Source organism: Vidua chalybeata, chromosome 15, assembly GCF_026979565.1.
Source record: "Vidua chalybeata isolate OUT-0048 chromosome 15, bVidCha1 merged haplotype, whole genome shotgun sequence".
NCBI classification, from domain to species: domain Eukaryota; kingdom Metazoa; phylum Chordata; class Aves; order Passeriformes; family Viduidae; genus Vidua; species Vidua chalybeata.
The window spans coordinates 2364464-2385645 of NC_071544.1; the positions used below are offsets into that span (position 1 = coordinate 2364464).

General features: G+C 56.0%; 1 protein-coding gene across 1 annotated transcript; it reads right to left on the minus strand.

The window, feature by feature from the left end:
- Positions 1–18376: 18376 nt before the first annotated feature.
- On the minus strand, positions 18377–21002 carry LOC128795832 (protocadherin gamma-B5-like). The gene has a single exon (XM_053956899.1). It carries the CDS (start codon positions 20915–20917, stop codon positions 18377–18379), a length of 2541 nt encoding a protein of 846 aa, XP_053812874.1. The 5' UTR covers positions 20918–21002.
- Positions 21003–21182: the final 180 nt, after the last annotated feature.

A 21182-nucleotide genomic window follows, 5' to 3' on the forward strand; every position in this document is an offset into this window, starting at 1 on the left:
TACACAAATAAGTAGCCATAAATTTAAAGGCCTTATTATAGGTCTCATTCTCAAAATAAATCTTCTGAGAATGTGCAATAGATTATCTTTTACCTTCTGTTACTTTGTTCCTAGCATATGAAATTTTGTTTTAGCTCGTTGAGGCATTTACTGTAAAAGAACGCTCACAGTTTCTAATGCATTATGGTCCAGAAAAGAAAAAAAAAAGGAACCACAACATTCCAGGAGAGAAAGGCCTGAAAGAAAGCGTAATTACAACTGTGAAGAAGCTCTCTGTCACAACATTCCAAAGAGATATAAGCTTGCTCCTCAAGGCAGAGATAATTTTGCCAACATCAGATCTTTGGATGAATTCAGTTTGATCTCTCCCTGAAGTGTATCTGGACTTCAATGTCAGGTGACTCTCTCCTTGAGCAGGGACAACTCTCAAGGTTTGCCACTCCCTAAAAAATACCTTGTATATTTCATCCATACAGCAAGTAGTAGAGTGAACCTTACCATCAGCCTCTGGTAAAATGCACTTCTATGAAGCCATATTGAAAAGTGTTTTAATAATAACTCTGATACTGATTCTTTAAGCAATCTGAATTGCTCATTTGCAACATCTACACATGCATCATCCTTCTAAATGCAGATTTATTGTACAAATGCTATATTGTAAGAAGACTACCATTGCTTTTCAGTTCAGAGAAATTGGCATCATAGAAAAAAAAAATGGCAGAGGCATTGGTGACGGCAATTGACGTAAGAGACGTGGACTCCATGGTTTGCACACATGAAGCCATTTCTTGATTCGCAAAGCTGAGTTTATATAGCTTTTCAGCAGATACTAAAAATAGCACAACTATAACATGTAACTAGGTAACATTGCTTAATCCAAAACCTCATACTAACTAGCAGAGGCCTGTGTTATCTCATATGAGTTCTGCTTACCAAGCGCATCGTACCAAGCACACCGCTAACTTCTGCATTCCTTCTTCAAGGTTCTGCTTTCTGTTGCCAAGGCTTGCGGCCTACTAATGCTAAGATATCCACTTCTGTCATGAGCTGGACAGTGCTCCCAGCTTGGCTTTCTAGCTGTATTCCTACACATTGGGACCAGAAATTATATCAAACCATTATTCAGCCAAAACCACATTGACGCACCTGTGTATCAATGTCTTTGTCTTAGCAACTGCACAGCATCAAGATATAGATGGAAACTGCTCTGCCAACCTTATAATTTGAATAAATACCCATTTTTAGGACTAACAGCCAAACAAATAACCAGTTTTAGAAGACAGTAACCAAGGAAACAATGGGAAAGCCCCAACAGTGCAGGAGTCATAGCTTGACATTTATGGATATGTAAAATAATAGTAGCTGTTCTTTTGTAGTAGGTACAAAAGAAGAATATGTAGCATCCAGAGGCACAGATCTTCAAGTAATCTCGCTGGAGAACAAGAAAAGGAAAATGCACAGAAGCAGAACAAAGGGAATCAAATACCAGCTTGTGTGAAATAAATATTTACACCAACATTTCAAATTACACAACAGAAAAGTTTTCCAGCTGCTCTGTCTCTGTGCTGACAGAATACCTCAGCAGGCTGAGACACCATGAATGAAGGCAATCTACTTTGAAAACAGATACCACTGAAAGACATTTCCTACACAATATCTCTTTATGGAGAACAAGGATCCCAAAATAGATCCATGCACAGGACCTTGTCTGCTCAACACACTCACCTGAAGTAACATGAAATGTTCTAAGCAGTATAAGCAATACATAGCTCAGATAAAGACTCAGTAATCAGAATCAACACCGAGACATTGTCATTCTTCATTAGCACATGGCTATTTTAGAAAATAACTCACTCTGCAGCCACTAATACAATGTTTACACTCATATCCAAAAGCTACCTTTCACAGGAAGAGCAGTATGGGATATAACACTGGATTAAGTTGTGAGTACTGACGATGAACAGCATCAAAACATTCTCTTGCATACTGCAAGAGACCCTCAGGAAAAAGCTCCAAGGATTCACATCTATAGGCCCCGACAAACTCAAAGGGGTATTATGAAATTTGTAATATGCAAGCAATTTCACCATCTAGGTTTGAAAGAACTATCAAGTTTCTAAAGCTAAAAGAGGAGTTATTTTCCAGGAGACACTGGATGAGTGGACAGAATGAGAAATCATAATGACGCAATTGATTAGTTAATTAGTTAGTTAATCCAGAGTCCAACGTAGCTCCAAGCACAAGCAACATTATTCCTCCAGGCTCCTCCACCAGTGCTATAAACACTGATTGTATGGGCATCTCCTGCCTAAGTCAAGGAAACTCCCTATGCACGACACATACCACAGAGGATCAGAAGGGGAAATTGTCGCGGAGGAACTCACCGGGAGAGAGGTGGAATCCACGGGACGAGTGCCGGCAAGATCGTCGTCCCCGAGCAGCGGCGCGGGCTCGTCGGGCGGCGGCCGGGCCGGGAGGGTGTCGCAGCAGCTGCCGGCCGAGAAGCGCAGCTGGCTCTTGCGCGAGTCGGCCGTGAGCGACACCTCGTGCGAGTAGGACTGCAGGAAGGCGCGCACGCCGTCGATGCCCACGAAGTGCGACACGGGCACGCCGCGCAGGGCGCCGCTGTCCGCCGGCAGCAGCTGCTGGCGGCGCCAGCGGCGCAGGCGCAGCGCCAGCAGCAGCAGCAGGAAGGCCACGAAGAGGCACGACACGGCGGCCACGGCCAGCACCAGCCAGCGCGTCAGGCCGGCGGCCGGCTCGCCCGGCGCCGCCGCCTCGTCGGCCGCGCTGCCCAGCTCGGCCAGCAGCTCGGCCACGCTCTCGGCCAGCACCACGCTCAGCGTGGCCGTGGCCGACAGCGCCGGCCGCCCGTGGTCCTTCACCAGCACCACCAGGCTCTGGCGCGCCGCGTCGCGGGCCAGCGGCGAGCGCGCCGTGCGCACCTCGCCGCTGTGCAGCCCCACGCGGAACAGCCCCGGCTCCGTGGCCTTGGCCAGCTCGTACGACAGCCACGCGTTCTGCCCCGCGTCCGCGTCCACCGCCACCACCTTGGCCACCAGCGCGCCGGCCTCCGACCAGCGCGGCGCCAGCTCCACGCCCGACCACACGGCGCCCGAGCCCGCCGCTGCCGCCGCCGCCGCCTGTGGCGGGTACAGCACCTGCGGCGCGTTGTCGTTCTCGTCCACGATCAGCAGCCGCACCGACACGTTGCTGCTCAGCGCCGGCGCGCCGCCGTCCTCCGCACGCACCCACAGCTGCAGCTCGCGCAGCTGCTCGTAGTCGAAGGAGCGCAGCGCGTACAGCGCGCCCGTCTCCGCCTGCACCGACACGTACGACGACAGCGGCGCGCCCCGCACCCGCCCCTCCGCCAGCCGGTAGCGCACGCGCGCGTTCTGCCCCCAGTCCGCGTCCGTGGCGCGCACCGTCAGCACCAGCGCGCCCGCCGCGTTGTTCTCCGCCAGCCGCGCGCTGTAGCGCTCCTCCGCGAACACCGGCGCGTTGTCGTTCACGTCCAGCACCCGCAGCGCCAGCACCGCGCTGCTCTGCAGCGGCGGCGACCCGCCGTCGGCCGCCCGCACCGTCACGTTGTACTCCGACACCTGCTCCCGGTCCAGCTCTCTCGCTGTCACCACGCGATAGTAGTTGCCGTGGGAACTCTGTAGCCGGAACGGGACATCCCCGACAAGTGAGCAGCGCACGTCACCGTTGGTCCCTGAGTCACGGTCCTGCACATACAAAAGAGCTACCACTGTTCCCGAGGGGGCGTCTTCCGAGATCTCGCTTAATGCTGACCGCACCGAAATCTCGGGTGCATTGTCGTTGATGTCTGTCACAGTGATCACGACTTTTGCTGTATCGTAAAGAGCCCCACCATCATATGCCTGCAGGTGCAGCTCGTAGCCATCGCCTTCCTCGAAGTCCAGTCTCTGCAACAGAGTGATTGCTCCCGTCTCAGAGTCCAGGTGGAATATCTGCGATGAAGTCTTTTTTGTTTTAAAGGAGTATTTGACTTGTCCATTCAGCCCTTCATCCGCGTCCGTGGCCGTGACAGTGACGAGGACGGAGCCCACGGGCACGTCCTCGGGCACACGCACCGTGTACTCCGCCTGGCTGAACACCGGCGCATTGTCGTTCGCGTCCAGCACGGTCACGCGGATCCGAGCCGTGCCCGTCCGTGCCGGATCGCCGCCGTCCATCGCCCTCAGCACCAGCTCGTGAAACGCCGCCTCCTCCCGGTCCAGCGCCTTCGCCAGCACCAGCTCGGGACGCTGATCGCCGCCGGGGCCCGCCTGCACGGCCAGCGAGAAGTGCTCGTCACCGCTCAGCTCGTAGCTCTGCAGGGAATTCAGGCCCAAGTCTGGGTCATGAGCCTCTGTCAATGGAAACCGCGACCCCGTGGCTGTCGACTCGCTCATTCTCAGCTCTGTTTCTGCCTCTTGAAAGCTGGGTGCGTTGTCGTTTGTATCCTCAATTTCCACTTCTATTCCATAGAAGTTCATTTCTCCCTCCACTATCAGCTCACAGCGCAGCACGCATTGCTGCACACGCTCGCACAGCTGCTCTCTGTCGATTCTTTGCGCCGTCACTAAATGTCCCGACTTCTCCTGCAAAGCGAAATACTGCGTCCTACCCTCGGAGACAACACGGACGCCGCGGTCGCGGATCGCCGGCAGCTGCAGCCCCAGGTCCTTGGCCACGTCCCCCACGAACGAGCCCTTGGGCATCTCCTCGGGCACGGAGTAGCGCAGCTGCCCCCACGCCGCCTCCCACGCTGCCAGCAGGACGGCCCAGAGCAGAGCTCGCTGCCGCCGGCCCCAGCGCCTCCCCACCGCGCACATCTCCGCTGCGGCACCACAACACGGCGAGCAGCGCCCCACCGCCGACCGCCGATCTGTCACACTGTCCTTCCCCGGCTCGCCACTCCCGGCCGTTCCGCCGCCGGCAGTCCCTCCGCTTTCTGCAGAACGGTTCCGCACCGGGGGGACGATCGCAGACCGTCCTCTCGCCAGGCCAAGAATCCGGCGATTTTGTGATCGAGCCGATCCGCAGCGGGCGGGGCTGCAGCGCTCCGAGCTCCCTCTCGCTCCTCTCGGTCAACAGCGGCGCCCGCAGCCTCCTCCCGGCACTGCAGGCACCGAGCGCTGCCGAGCAGGAGGTACTAATGACTTACTAATGGCAATATATGTAAATTAAAGCATATTTTTTTCCCATTTCAAGCTCTAGATTACCATTGGTCTTTCCCTGTTTTTCAAAAACTTCTTCAGCAACGGGGTTTGAGATTGAAAACATTAGATACACACCCACACACGCCGATAACCTGAGCTATCAGGCTCATTAACATAAGCGGGACGAGGACAATGCTTCTTAAGTCGGGGAGTGAATTGTTATATGATTGTTAGAGGTAGAAATAAAGATGTAGCTAATACTCTCAAAGGAAAACATGAAGGAATCGAGTCAAATGTTTGAATCTTGCTATCGTCAGTTAAATTTAGTCTTTCCTTACTTTTTACACATTTACACCTCATCAAGTAATTCTATGGCCACAAGAAAAATAATTTATCAGGAATCAACCTGCAAAGCATTGAAGTTTGTTAAGAAAGTATCACAGGAATAGTTTTTTAATCGGTTTGGTACAACATTTTCAAGGAAGAATTGTAGAACAATAGAAGAAAAAAAAAGGACACTCGAAACTCTGATGAGTCGTGAAAAATGTACAAATGAGTTTGATTTAAACTGTCATTTGGCTAATCTCCTTGATACTCTCAGACATTTCTTAGATGTCTATCCTTGTAAAGAGTCAGAATTGAAAACAATGCTGTTCTCCAAAAAAACCCGACATCTCAATAAATCCCAAACCCTTAGGGTAAAGACGAAATGAAAAAGAAAAACATCTGAAACAAATATTTCTGCACCTTTACCTCTCTATGAAATAAATATGGAGAGTAAAACAGGGAACTGCCAGCCAGGATGCAAAAAGGAAGCCAGCCTACTATTGCATTAACCCCCAAAACGAGGGAAATGATTTTGTTTCACTCAGGATGAAGAACAGAACACTCTACACACATTTCCTTTGTGAGTCCAATAGGCAAAAAAAAAAAAAAAAAAAAAACCCACACAAAAAAAAAAAAAAAAACAAAAACAAAAACAAAACAAAAAAAAAAAACAACAAAAAAACCCCAAACAAAACAGAAAACTCCAACCATTTATAAACGGATTTGTGTAAAGCTATAAAACAGTTTCCAATGCACTCTTTCTGAATAAAATCAGGCAAGAAAATAGCTACAACATCACTTGTCTGGGTTTTTTTGTTTGTTTTGGTTTTGGTTTTGTTTGTTTGTTTGTTGTTTTTTCTGTCTAACTCCATCACACAGAATCAGTGGGCCCTCTACACAATAAGAAACCAAGTTCAATGCTGGAAACGCATTTTAATTTACAGAGCATGACTTTTGAAGACAAAACGTCTTCCATTGAATTTGACTCTGTTACCATGAAGAACCAGGTGCTACAGCTAGCCTCCTGCTCTCCATGGAAGGTGGACAGAGCTTTCCTTAATTCAGTTTCTTCATTAATTTCCTTAATTCATGGACAGAGTTGTGTGCCTCCCACAACGATATAACCTCGGAAAACAGGGGAACACTGCTCGAAGTTAAAGACAGTTATAGTCAAAGCATCTCAGCTGAAATAGAAGCCGATAACAAGGAAAGATCAAAAGTTTCCGCGGCTACATGGAGACACAAATGAGGACTTCTCATGGACAACATGCCGAGAAAACGAGGGGGGAAAGGACGAAGATAGGAAAGCCTGAATAACAGAGCCAGCGCGCGGCATTACAGACCTGCCGTGCATCGGGATCGGCGGGTGGCTCTCCCGTCAGGGCGCTGCAGTTCGGGCTCGGCTTCTCGCAGGAATCCCCGCCCAGAAGCTCCTCCGCCGACAGGATGGGCACCGGCGGCGGCGGCCAAGCGGCCTCGGGCACGGCGCGGGCCGGCGCCGCCACGCACAGGTTGTAGGAGTAGGGCAAGGTGCCCTCGCAGAAGTCGGCCGGGAAGGCGGCGCCGGCCACCGAGAAGCGCTGCGCGCCCAGGCAGCGCAGCACGGCGGGCGGCCCGGCCCGCCGCAGCCGCGCCAGCACGGCCAGCGCCACGCTCAGCACCAAGAGCGCCGACAGCAGCGCCAGCGCCAGCACCAGGTAGAACTGCAGCTCGGCCGCCGCCGCCGCCGCCTCGGCGCCCGCCGCCCGCTCGCTCAGCTCCGGCAGCGCCTCCTGCAAGCTCTCGGCCAGCACCACGTGCAGCGTGGCCGTGGCCGACAGCGCCGGCTGCCCGTGGTCCTTCACCACGGCCACCACCCGCTGCTTGGCCGCGTCCCGCTCGGACACGGCGCGCGCCGTGCGCACCTCGCCGCTGTGCAGCCCCACGCGGAACAGCGCCGGCTCCGACGCCTGCACCAGCTCGTACGACAGCCACGCGTTGCGCCCCGCGTCCGCGTCCACCGCCACCACCTTGGCCACCAGGTAGCCGGCCTCGGCAGAACGCGGCACCACCTCGAAAGGAGCCGCCGCCCCTCCCGCAGCCTCTCCCGCCGCCGCCGCCGCCGCCGCCGCCACAGCACCCGCGGCGCGTTGTCGTTGCGGTCCAGCACGAAGACGCGCACCGTGGCCGTGGAGCTGCGCGCCGGCGAGCCGCCGTCCTGCGCCCGCACCGCCACCGTGAACTCGCGGCACTGCTCGTAGTCCAAGGAGCGCTGCGCGTACAGCGCGCCGCTCCGCGCCTCCACCGACACGAGCGGCGCCGCGCCCGCCGCGCCCGCGCTGCCGCCCGCCAGCCAGTAGCTCACGCGCCCGTTGGCGCCCGCGTCCGCGTCCCGCGCCTGCACGCGCAGCACCAGCGCGCCCGCCGCGTTGTTCTCCGCCACGTACGCGCTGTACGCCGCCTCCTCGAACACCGGCGCGTTGTCGTTCACGTCCGACACCTCCAGCACCAGCTCCCTGCTGCTCCACAGCGCCGGCCTGCCCCGGTCCCGGGCCACCACCGTCACGCGATGCTCGGACGCCTGCTCTCGGTCCAGCGCGCCCGCCGTCACCACCTTGTACGAGCCGCCCGAGGACGCCACGATCGACAGCGGCGCCTCTCCCGACAGCTCGCACGACACCTGACCGTTCTCGCCCGAGTCCAGGTCATTTACGTTCAAGAGAGCCACCACGGAACCGGCTGGCGCGTCCTCAGGCACCGGGCTCGACAGCGACAGAACTGTGATCTCAGGAGCATTGTCATTCACATCCAGCACCTCCACCTCCACCTTGCAGTGCGCCACCAAACCGCCGCCGTCCGTCGCCTCCACAGCCAGGCTGAATGCGCGCGTGTCCTCGAAGTCCAGCGCATTTTGCAGCGTGATCATCCCACTCTGGCCATCCACTAGGAACTTCTGAAGCACCTTGGCCGGCACCTCGCCGAAGCCGTAGGTGATGTGGGCGTTGGTGCCGATATCGGCGTCTGAGGCTGATACATTCAGCACCGTTGATCCCGGAGGCGTGTCCTCGCGCAGGCTGACGCGGTACCGGTCCTGCGCGAACACGGGTGGGTTGTCATTGGCGTCGGTGACGTTGATCCAGAGCTGGGCGGTGCCAGTCCGGGGCGGGTCTCCACCATCCAGAGCCGTCAGCATCAGCCGCAGGCTCGGCTCGCTCTCTCGGTCCAGCGAGTGGCGCAGCACCAGCTCCGCGAACTTGCTGCCGTCTTGGCTCTCTTTCACCTCCACCGTGAAATACCTGTTGGCCTCCAGCTCGTAGCCTTGGAGTGAGTTACTGCCCACGTCAGGATCCTCTGCCATGCCCAAGTAAAATCGGGCGCCGGGTGAAGTAAGTTCGTTAATCTCCAGCTGAAATTTATTTCGCAGAAAGCGCGGCGCGTTGTCATTCACGTCCTGGATGTCCACTTCGACGTGGAAAATGTTCAGCGGGTTGTGCACCAACACCTCAAAGCTGACAGAGCAGGTCGCCGACTTGCCGCACATCTGCTCCCGGTCCAGCCTCTCGTTCACGTACAGGTTCCCGTTCTCCTCATTCACCGTGAAGTATTTCAGCTGCTTCTTGCCGGCAGACGCCACCTGCAGCTTGCGCTCTGGCAGCTCGTCCGCGCTGAGCCCCAGGTCCCGCGCCAGCGGCCCCACGAGCGAGCCTCTGCCCAGCTCCTCGGGGATGGCGTAGCGGACCCGCTCGGCCGCCGCCCGGCACCACACGCACAGCAGCAGCGCGGCCAGCAGCGCTCGCCCGCCGCCCGGCCCGCGCCTCTGCCGCCGCCTCACCGCCATTCTCTGCCGCCTGCGCTCGCCGCGCTCCTGCCTCCCGCCGCTGCCCTGCCTCCCTTCCAGCCGCTCTCGCCACACAGCGCAGGGGCCGCCGCAGCGCAGCCAGCCCGCTCGGGACGCCTCTCGCCGCCGCCGCGGCTGCTGCTGCTGGTGGCGGAGCCGCTGCCGCTGTGGCCGGCGCCGGGCGAGCGAGCAGCCTGCGGGGGCAGGACGCTGCGGCGGCGGCGGCGGCGGCTCCAGCGCCGCTCGGCGGCGGCCAACAGCGGCACCCGGAGGCGGCGCCGCGCCACTGCAGCCGCCGGATGGCCGCGCTCAAGGGGCCCGGCTTTGGGCGGGGCTCGGCGCCTGCACCGGCCCCGGGGGCTCTCCCCGATTGCAAACAGCCAGAGCAGAAGCTCTTGCTTAAGGACAAGTAGGAACCCTTATGATTACAGCAGCAATATCCATGTCATAACGATTTAATTGTTTGTAGCTGCAATAGACATGGAAACAAGTATTACATCTTATCAAAGATTTTTGCACACAATGGTTTGAGATGGCACAAAAATCAGAAAGGAAATATGTGCTCCAAAAATACAATTTGCTTGTCTCGTGCACAGTCAAAGATTTGAAGCCAAAATCTGAAAAGAAGATTGCTGAGATAATTTACAATTTAATTGTTCCAGTGGTACCCGAGATATTCTTTGCCCATCACCTGTGCAGAACTGGTGTAAATCAAATGGACATTTTTACAGTGATTAACACTTATAGAGAAGCCCAGAAGCAGTGGATCTGCTCTCAGATAAATGGCAGTGTGCGTACAAATGGCAGAGAATAAGAAAGTGCAAAGCAGTGCAGATTCTGCCCTGTCTCCACCCTTACACTGACTCTCCTTCCGTACAGAAAACCTTCTGTGATTTTGGTGGAAACTCAAAAATAAGGCCTGCTACAATTATTGATTTAATATTTCAATTGTTTTGATTGTTTTGATTTTTCTAACCTCTAGGCAAAAGTCCCAACATCTCCCCCGTCCATTTTGGGACTGCAAAATCAGCTGAATGGTTTTCAATGAATTCTGAAGATTCGTATAGAAACCCCAAACTTCCATCTGACCTCATCAGAGTGGGGGAGATATTTCAGTGCTGCGATTTTCTGGTGCTTTAGCACAACACAGCCTTAAAAATTCTTTCCCAGAGCACGTGGAAACTCACTGAGGCCTCAAGGTGCAAGCTAGGCAAGCTGCAGGAATAGTAAAGGACTATGAGGTCTCTGACTGGACTAACTGACTTTACTGAGCAGCAGAACAACAGAAATCCTTGGCACTTCATATATCAAAGAAGCCAAACAAAATACCTCCCACTGCCATACATGGGGGCAATCATTGGCTACTGTGACACATCAGGGCCTGAGCAGTGCAGGAAATCGCAGAGAGCAGCACGTAGCTGTGTAGTCCTCAGAGACGCAAGAAGAATCCCCAGGTAGGTGGAATTGGACAGCAGCACTTTACAGCTACCCACTTGAGTTAAGCAATTTTTCATTTTCCTCACACACAACATTCTGTCTTCATTTGGTTCTCAGTGGAAGTTACTATTTCCTGCAAAGCAGCACTCACAAGTGGGAAGGAAACAGGAACCATGGCCTTCCAGGAAACAGAGCCTGAATTGAGATCCAAGGTGGAAAATGTAATTTCCACATTCCTGAACTCTTTATCAAGCTATGCACTTCCCCTCTTTTATCACATGCACTGCTCCACAAAGAAGTGACTTCTCTTAAGGTCATTTTTACATCTCTTAACATGTGACAAAATTGGAACACAGATGTAACCCCCTCACATGTCCTCATTCCACATCAGCTGTAATAACATGTCAAGAAAAAAAAAAAAAAAAAGAAAAAAAAAAAAAACCCACACAAGCAATGCAGGGATGCATTAGGAGGTCTTTCAGAGAAACTCACCCAGAGGAAATCTCAGCCTTCTCTGTGGGCAAGGAAATTCATCCCTGAGAGCACCTGGAACCCACTGAGGTCTCAGGCTGGAAGTGTGACCTTGAAATCTTCTTCTGGCCTACAGGTGTGACTTCACTGCATTAAACACTCAAGAGCTCTCATCAGCTTTTCTGGCCTGGTCATACCCCACAGATTTGAAGGCCTAAGTTTGAAGGCCTAACTTTAAAGGCCTAACTAAGTTTGAAGGCCTAACTAAGTTTGAAGGCCTAACTTTGAAGGCCTAACTTGTGTCAGCTGTAACAAGTACATGAGAAACACATATAATATACAGAGGTAAGGCCCTCCAAGTAATTTCTTTGGAGAAAAGCTAAAGAAAAATGCACAGAACCATAACTATGTGATCCATATAACAGCTAGGGAAAACTGAATATCTACATCAACCCTTTAGATATTTCAGCAACTCTTTCACACCTGCCCTGTCTCTGTGCAGGCAGAATGCTCAGACATCACCCAACAGGGACCCCTTTGCAGACAGACACCACTGGAAGAAGTTTCCACACAAGTTCTCCTTATGGAGAACAGGGATCGCAACACAGATCCACACATGTGGACTCTGCTCATCACTGATACTTGAAGAAATGTAAAATGTTCTAACAGTCATAAGCAATATGCAACTCAGTTAAAGACTCAGATCACAGTCAACTCAAAGACGTCATCATTCTTCCTAAGCACATGGACATTTCTGAATGTATGTCACTCTGCAACCATTAATGTGACATTTATGTCCACATCCAAGAGCTACCACTCACAGGGAAGAGGTGTATCAGACATGACAGAGGATAAAATGAGTGACCTTCTGGCACGTGTTTCAAATAAAAAACCCCAAAACCAGACTTTGCTGGTAAATTAGACTCTCCCATCCCTACAATCCTACCAATTTCAATACCAACAAAACTTCAGCAGTAACATCATACAAGCAAGGGCCATTAATAACATCTGAAGGTCTGCTCAAGGCTTGGGAAAGGTTAATACAACCGCAATGAAACTCTACATCACAACTGTAACAAGGACATATAGCTGGGGAAATGACATTTCCCACAGCACTTCTTAGACACAAAACCCCTGAAGCAAGCACTTCCCTGGGCATTGATTGCAGACAAATTCATTGGAGGATTGCCATCGGTTTCTGGACCCAGGAAAAGGGCGCTTGGTATAAGTGGCACAGGTCTTGGCACTAGGCATGACATGAAGGCACACCCTGGATCATAGAACCCCCCCCTTTGCCTGCTTAGGGGCCAGTCTCTCCCTGGGGCCAATCTCTCCCTGACAAGTAAGATCAGCGATTCTAGAGACATTTTCAGATAAAGTTTCAGACGCACACAGGCCCACCTTTCCACCTGGTCATGACAAACAAGTCAACAGTTTAACTATCATTCACAGAGAGCAGCCCATTACAGGAAAGCAAATGTATGAATCCACAGCTTGGTAATTTATAATCTGAGCATATTCATTTTATGTAGTCCAGCAATGGACCATGGAGGTTAAAGAAACACCTGCTTTCTCTCCAACAGTACTTCCTCACACACTGCACCTGCAAGAGTCTCCTCACACTCGTTACAGATTGCATGGTTCTCTCTGATCGTTACCATTAGCAGATGTACTCCACTGCAAGAAAAGCTGCAGAGACAACTTACCATGGCTGATATTTGACTTCTCACATGAAGTGTGCATGTGAGAAATAAGACCTTTTCGCCCATTAAAAATTTAAGGAAACACATCTATGAATGTCTTTCCCAGTCGAGTTGTAAAAATGAAAGGCATGTACGGGACAGCCAAGCAAATGTAAGTGGTGTGATCAGATACTACCAGATACAAGGGCCTGGCTTGAGATCAGTACAAAGAACAAGACAATCATGTAACATCTGCAGAAATGAAGGGATCACACTCATCTACATTACGGCTCTTGGAGAAAATACATAATCTAAACATTAAAAGTAGGGATGTAATGAATTTGCTTTGTGACATTGTGACATTTGTCCACTGTGACATTTCAGATTAGAATATATAAGATTCGTAATTGCATACATTACATTAACCTGTAAATACCCCACGACTCTCAATAGAACTGCAGTAATATCTGTTAAGCCACACACATTTGGGAAGGAGCAAATTGCATTACATTATACTACAGATGGAAACTGAAACCTTGTATCCCTTAGCAGTCTTTCACACACAGAGCCCAGTATTTGCATCTCCTGCCTCTAAAATCTTGCATATTGGTTCTTGACCTTGATACTTTGAAAGCAGTTTCCATCAAAATGCAAGTTCTGCAGACGGTTTCCCTTCAACATGCACCAGGATAACCTATGGCCTTCAAAGAGTTATCTTTATGACTCTGTACTAAGAGGAAAGAAATATTTCTCTGCCAAATATATCTCAGAGAAGAAGCAGGAAGAAGGTGAAACACTACCTTCAGGAGATACTGAGGAAGTGAGGATGATATGATACAGAAACAACTCCATTAAAAAAACCCTCCAGCCAAGAGCAGTCGCCCTTATCACGCATCCCTCACAACCCGGAAAGCTCAGACGCGACCCCATGCCCACCGAGGCGCAGCAAGAAGCCCCGCAATCAGCACATCCCTAAGAGATACTTTGCCATCCTTGTCAGCAAACATCGATCAGAAGGACACAGAAAACGCCGGAAAAGAGTAGAGAAGGAACAGAATAAGAATAGTGGAGAAAAAATTGGTACGGGGAACTCACCGGGACTGAGGCAGAATCCACGGGACGAGCGCCGGCAAGATCGTCGTCCCCGAGCAGCGGCGCGGGCTCGTCGGGCGGCGGCCGGGCCGGGAGGGTGTCGCAGCAGCTGCCGGCCGAGAAGCGCAGCTGGCTCTTGCGCGAGTCGGCCGTGAGCGACACCTCGTGCGAGTAGGACTGCAGGAAGGCGCGCACGCCGTCGATGCCCACGAAGTGCGACACGGGCACGCCGCGCAGGGCGCCGCTGTCCGCCGGCAGCAGCTGCTGGCGGCGCCAGCGGCGCAGGCGCAGCGCCAGCAGCAGCAGCAGGAAGGCCACGAAGAGGCACGACACGGCGGCCACGGCCAGCACCAGCCAGCGCGTCAGGCCGGCGGCCGGCTCGCCCGGCGCCGCCGCCTCGTCGGCCGCGCTGCCCAGCTCGGCCAGCAGCTCGGCCACGCTCTCGGCCAGCACCACGCTCAGCGTGGCCGTGGCCGACAGCGCCGGCCGCCCGTGGTCCTTCACCAGCACCACCAGGCTCTGGCGCGCCGCGTCGCGGGCCAGCGGCGAGCGCGCCGTGCGCACCTCGCCGCTGTGCAGCCCCACGCGGAACAGCCCCGGCTCCGTGGCCTTGGCCAGCTCGTACGACAGCCACGCGTTCTGCCCCGCGTCCGCGTCCACCGCCACCACCTTGGCCACCAGCGCGCCGGCCTCCGACCAGCGCGGCGCCAGCTCCACGCCCGACCACACGGCGCCCGAGCCCGCCGCCGCCGCCGCCGCCGCCTGTGGCGGGTACAGCACCTGCGGCGCGTTGTCGTTCTCGTCCACGATCAGCAGCCGCACCGACACGTTGCTGCTCAGCGCCGGCGCGCCGCCGTCCTCCGCACGCACCCACAGCTGCAGCTCGCGCAGCTGCTCGTAGTCGAAGGAGCGCAGCGCGTACAGCGCGCCCGTCTCCGCCTGCACCGACACGTACGACGACAGCGGCGCGCCCCGCACCCGCCCCTCCGCCAGCCGGTAGCGCACGCGCGCGTTCTGCCCCCAGTCCGCGTCCGTGGCGCGCACCGTCAGCACCAGCGCGCCCGCCGCGTTGTTCTCCGCCAGCCGCGCGCTGTAGCGCTCCTCCGCGAACACCGGCGCGTTGTCGTTCACGTCCAGCACCCGCAGCGCCAGCACCGCGCTGCTTTGCAGCGGCGGCGACCCGCCGTCGGCCGCCCGCACCGTCACGTTGTACTCCGACACCTGCTCCCGGTCCAGCTCTCTCGCTGTCACCAAGCTGTAGTAGCTTCCCTTAGAGTTCTGCAGCCGGAATGGGACGTCCTTGTCGATCGAGCAGTGCACCTCGCCGTTGGACCCCGTGTCACGGTCCTCCACGTGCAGCAGGGCTACCACAGTTCCCGAAGGAGAGTCCTCAGAGATCGCTCTCAGTTGAGAAGTTACTGTCAGTTCGGGGGCGTTGTCGTTGACATCTGTCACAGTGATCCCGACTTTGGCAGTGTCAAAAAGGCCGCCGCCATCCCGCGACTGAATCTCCAGCTCATAGGCATCCCCTTCTTCGAAGTCCAGGCTTCGCAGAAGGGTGATCTCTCCAGACTCAGAATTCAGATCGAAAATACCCAATACCATGTCAGTCTGTTTCTTCAACGAGTATTTCACGTGTCCATTCGGCCCCTCGTCGGCGTCCGTGGCCGTGACGGTGACAAGAACGGAGCCCACGGGCACGTCCTCGGGCACACGCACCGTGTACTCCGCCTGGCTGAACACGGGCGCGTTGTCGTTCGCGTCCAGCACGGTCACGCGGATCCGAGCCGTGCCCGTCCGTGCCGGATCGCCGCCGTCCATCGCCCTCAGCACCAGCTCGTGAAACGCCGCCTCCTCCCGGTCCAGCGCCTTCGCCAGCACCAGCTCGGGACGCTGATCGCCGCCGGGGCCCGCCTGCACGGCCAGCGAGAAGTGCTCGTCACCGCTCAGCTCGTAGCTCTGCAGGGAATTCCGGCCCGAATCCGGGTCGTGAGCGTCTGGGAGGGGAAATCGCGACCCCAGGGCTGTCATCTCGCTTATTTTCTCTTCAAGTTCAATGTCGTTGAAGCTAGGGGAGTTATCATTGATGTCCGTGATTTCCACTTCGATTTCATAAATCGCCATTTCCCCCTCCACTATCAGCTCACAGCGCAGCACGCATTTCTGCACCAGCCGGCACAGCTGCTCTCTGTCGATCCTCTCTGCCGTCACTAAATGTCCCGTCTTCCCTTGCAAATCGAAATACTGCGTCCTACCTCTATCTATGATGTGGACACCGCGGTCCGTGATCGCCGGCAGCTGCAGCCCCAGGTCCTTGGCCACGTCCCCCACGAACGAGCCCTTGGGCATCTCCTCGGGCACGGAGTAGCGCAGCTGCCCCCACGCCGCCTCCCACGCCGCCAGCAGGACGGCCCAGAGCAGAGCTCGCTGCCGCCGGCCCCAGCGCCTCCCCACCGAGCACATCTCCGCTGCGGCAGCGCCGGCACCGCAACACCGCCGATCCAATCCCGCTGCCACTCAATGCTCTCAGCTTCTGCCCCGTGCACCGCTGCCGGTCCCTCCGCCTGGCTGCAGAATGGACCTGCACCGCGGGGATGATCGCGGACCGCAGGATCGGACAGGGAGCGAGCAGCCGAGCGAGCCGATCCGCAGCGGGCGGGGCTGCAGCGCTCCGAGCTCCCTCTCGCTCCTCTCGGTCAACAGCGGCGCCCGCAGCCTCCTCCCGGCACTGCAGGCACCGAGCGCTGCCGAGCGCTGCGGCTCTGCCTTGCTACACACAGGGGACAGTCGCCACCGAGATGTCACTTTCCGTCCAGCGCCGATCTCCTGCCTCCGCATTTCTCCAGCCCATCTCTGCTTTCATCCACCAGGGTATCACCATCGGGAGGAAGGCAGAGGCATTCCGTGGGCGTGGTTCTTTAACCGCACGGGAAACGAATCACTTTCTAATCTCATTAGATGTAAATTAAAACACAGGTTTCGAATTTTATCCTGTAGTTTGTTGTTAATCTTATCCCTTTTGTTCAAAAGCATCTTCAACAACAGGCTCTCAGAGTGAAAACGGGAAGATACCATATCCCGAAAATACAGAGTTGTCAGATTCATTAACACAAGCGGGACAAGACCAATTGCATGCTTCTTGAAGTCAGGGAGATAGTTGTTACAGGATTGAATTACGGCTACAAATAAAGATGCAGCTAAAACTCTCAAAGGAATCTTTTAGGACTTCAAATATTTCAAATCATTTCCTAAGATACGCCTATATGTTTTCTTAGTTTATAGAGATTTACATTTAATCAAGACATTCTAGTTTCCAGTTTTCTGAAATCAATATGTAAAGCACTGTAGTTCGTTAGTAAACTGTTCATATAAGTATTTCTTAATGATGTTGGTACGATATGTGTTCAAGAATTTAATAGTGAACCGTAGAACAAAAGTACAACTCCTGAAACTGTGATGATCATTAATAATGTGCAAATGGGCTTGATTCAAGTGCCTAAACCCGCCTCTGGCCGATCTCCCTGATGTGTGATCCCTTCCTATCTCAGATGTCTAATCCGAGTAAAGAGAATTGAAAAAAATGCTGTTTTCGATATATACCCGATTTCTACTAAAACCTCCAACATCTTTGTGAGAAGAGAATAGAAAAATAAAAGTCTTTGAAACAGAAATCTTTCAGCACTTTCACCAGTGTACGAAATAAAGGAATTGAAGAGCAAAACAGAGAGAACTACCAGTCAGGACGCATAAACGAAGCCATATTTAGTCCCACTACTTCATTCTCCTCCAAAACGGGCTACCATATCTTTTTTCACTCAGGATGGAGAAATGAACTTTGCACGTTCGTTTCCTTTCTAAATCTAATAGGGACAATACAGAATTTAATTAACGGGTTTGTGTAAAGCTATGCACGAGTACCAAGCACACCCTTTCTGAACAAATCAGTCAGGAAGGAAAAACCTCCAACACCAGAGGTCAGCGCTTTCTTTTTTTTTTTTTTTTTCCTCGACTCCGTCATGCAGAATCAGCCGTTCTCCTTCCACAGAATACGAATCTGGTTTCAATGTCGCTAACACATTCTAATTTATAGAGTTCTAGTGCTGAAAACAAAACGTCGAGACTGAAGCTGAACCTGTGACCAAGGAAGAAACAAGTGCTTCCTGCTCTGCATGAACGGGGGAGAGCGCGTTCCTTAATTCAATCCAACACGGAGACAAGATTGCAACTCACATCAACAGAACTCCGGGAACCATGGAGAAACACTGAGAAATGCTCCTAACTAGCCGAAAGGGAGCTATAGTCCAAGCCTGTCAGCTGAGGCTGTTACCGAGAAAAGATTCCAAACATCCGCCATAGGCGGAGATACAGATGACGGCTCCCCATTAACACCACGCAAAGAATACCCGGGGGAAAATGACAACGATTCGGAAACGTTCAAAAACAGAAGAAGCTGACGCTTTACAGACCTGCGGTGCATCCGGATCGGCGGGTGGCTCTCCCGTCAGGGCGCTGCAGTTCGGGCTCGGCTTCTCGCAGGAATCCCCGCCTAGAAGCTCCTCCGCAGACAGGATGGGCACCGGCGGCGGCGGCCAAGCGGCCTCGGGCACGGCGCGGGCCGGCGCCGCCACGCACAGGTTGTAGGAGTAGGGCAAGGTGCCCTCGCAGAAGTCGGCCGGGAAGGCGGCGCCGGCCACCGAGAAGCGCTGCGCGCCCAGGCAGCGCAGCACGGCGGGCGGCCCGGCCCGCCGCAGCCGCGCCAGCACGGCCAGCGCCACGCTCAGCACCAAGAGCGCCGACAGCAGCGCCAGCGCCAGCACCAGGTAGAACTGCAGCTCGGCCGCCGCCGCCTCGGCGCCCGCCGCCCGCTCGCTCAGCTCCGGCAGCGCCTCCTGCAAGCTCTCGGCCAGCACCACGTGCAGCGTGGCCGTGGCCGACAGCGCCGGCTGCCCGTGGTCCTTCACCACGGCCACCACCCGCTGCTTGGCCGCGTCCCGCTCGGACACGGCGCGCGCCGTGCGCACCTCGCCGCTGTGCAGCCCCACGCGGAACAGCGCCGGCTCCGACGCCTGCACCAGCTCGTACGACAGCCACGCGTTGCGCCCCGCGTCCGCGTCCACCGCCACCACCTTGGCCACCAGGTAGCCGGCCTCGGCAGAACGCGGCACCACCTCGAAAGGAGCCGCCGCCCCTCCCGCAGCCTCTCCCGCCGCCGCCGGCCACAGCACCCGCGGCGCGTTGTCGTTGCGGTCCAGCACGAAGACGCGCACCGTGGCCGTGGAGCTGCGCGCCGGCGAGCCGCCGTCCTGCGCCCGCACCGCCACCGTGAACTCGCGGCACTGCTCGTAGTCCAAGGAGCGCTGCGCGTACAGCGCGCCGCTCCGCGCCTCCACCGACACGAGCGGCGCCGCGCCCGCCGCGCCCGCGCTGCCGCCCGCCAGCCAGTAGCTCACGCGCCCGTTGGCGCCCGCGTCCGCGTCCCGCGCCTGCACGCGCAGCACCAGCGCGCCCGCCGCGTTGTTCTCCGCCACGTACGCGCTGTACGCCGCCTCCTCGAACACCGGCGCGTTGTCGTTCACGTCCGACACCTCCAGCACCAGCTCCCTGCTGCTCCACAGCGCCGGCCTGCCCCGGTCCCGGGCCACCACCGTCACGCGATGCTCGGACGCCTGCTCTCGGTCCAGCGCGCCCGCCGTCACCACCTTGTACGAGCCGCCCGAGGACGCCACGATCGACAGCGGCGCCTCTCCCGACAGCTCGCACGATACCTGACCGTTCTCACCAGAGTCCAGGTCATTTATGTTCAGCAGGGCCACTACGGTGCCGGCAGGCACGTCCTCAGGCACCGGGTTCGACAGCGACAGAACTGTGATCTCAGGAGCATTGTCATTCACATCCAGCACCTCCACCTCCACCTTGCAGTGCGCCACCAAACCGCCGCCATCCGTCGCCTCCAAAGCCAGGCTGAATGCGCGCGTGTCCTCGAAGTCCAGCGCTTCCTGCAGCGAGATCGTTCCTCTCTGGGCATCTACTGTGAACTTCTGAAGCACCTTGGCCGGCATCTTGCCGAAGCCGTAGGTGATGTGGGCGTTGGTGCCAGCATCGGCGTCTGAGGCTGACACATTCAGGACCCTTGATCCCGGAGGCGTGTCCTCGCGCAGGCTGACACGGTACCGATCCTGCGCGAACACGGGTGGGTTGTCATTGGCGTCGGTGACGTTGATCCAGAGCTGGGCGGTGCCAGTCCGGGGCGGGTCTCCACCATCCAGAGCCGTCAGCATCAGCCGCAGGCTCGGCTCGCTCTCCCGGTCCAGCGAGTGGCGCAGCACCAGCTCCGCGGATTTGCTGCCGTCTTGGCTCTCTTTCACCTCCACCGTGAAATACCCGTTGGCCTCCAGCTCGTAGCCTTGGAGTGAGTTACTGCCCACGTCAGGATCCTCTGCCATGCCCAAGTAAAATCGGGCGCCGGGAGAGGTTAACTCGTTGACCTCCAGTTGGAAAATATCTTGCAGGAAGCGCGGTGTGTTGTCATTCACGTCCTGGATGTCCACTTCGACGTGGAAAATGTTCAGCGGGTTGTGCACCAGCGCCTCGAAGCTGACAGAGCAGGTCGCCGACTCGCCGCACATCTGCTCCCGGTCCAGCCTCTCGTTCACGTACAGGTTCCCGTTCTCCTCATTCACCGTGAAGTATTTCAGCTGCTTCTTGCCGGCAGACGCCACCTGCAGCTTGCGCTCTGGCAGCTCGTCCGCGCTGAGCCCCAGGTCCCGCGCCAGCGGCCCCACGAGCGAGCCTCTGCCCAGCTCCTCGGGGATGGCGTAGCGGACCCGCTCGGCCGCCGCCCGGCACCACACGCACAGCAGCAGCGCGGCCAGCAGCGCTCGCCCGCCGCCCGGCCCGCGCCTCTGCCGCCGCCTCACCGCCATTCTCTGCCGCCTGCGCTCGCCGCGCTCCTGCCTCCCGCCGCTGCCCTGCCTCCCTTCCAGCCGCTCTCGCCACACAGCGCAGGGGCCGCCGCAGCGCAGCCAGCCCGCTCGGGACGCCTCTCGCTGCTGCTGCTGGTGGCGGAGCCGCTGCCGCTGTGGCCGGCGCCGGGCGAGCGAGCAGCCTGCGGGGGCAGGACGCTGCGGCGGCGGCGGCGGCGGCTCCAGCGCCGCTCGGCGGCGGCCAACAGCGGCACCCGGAGGCGGC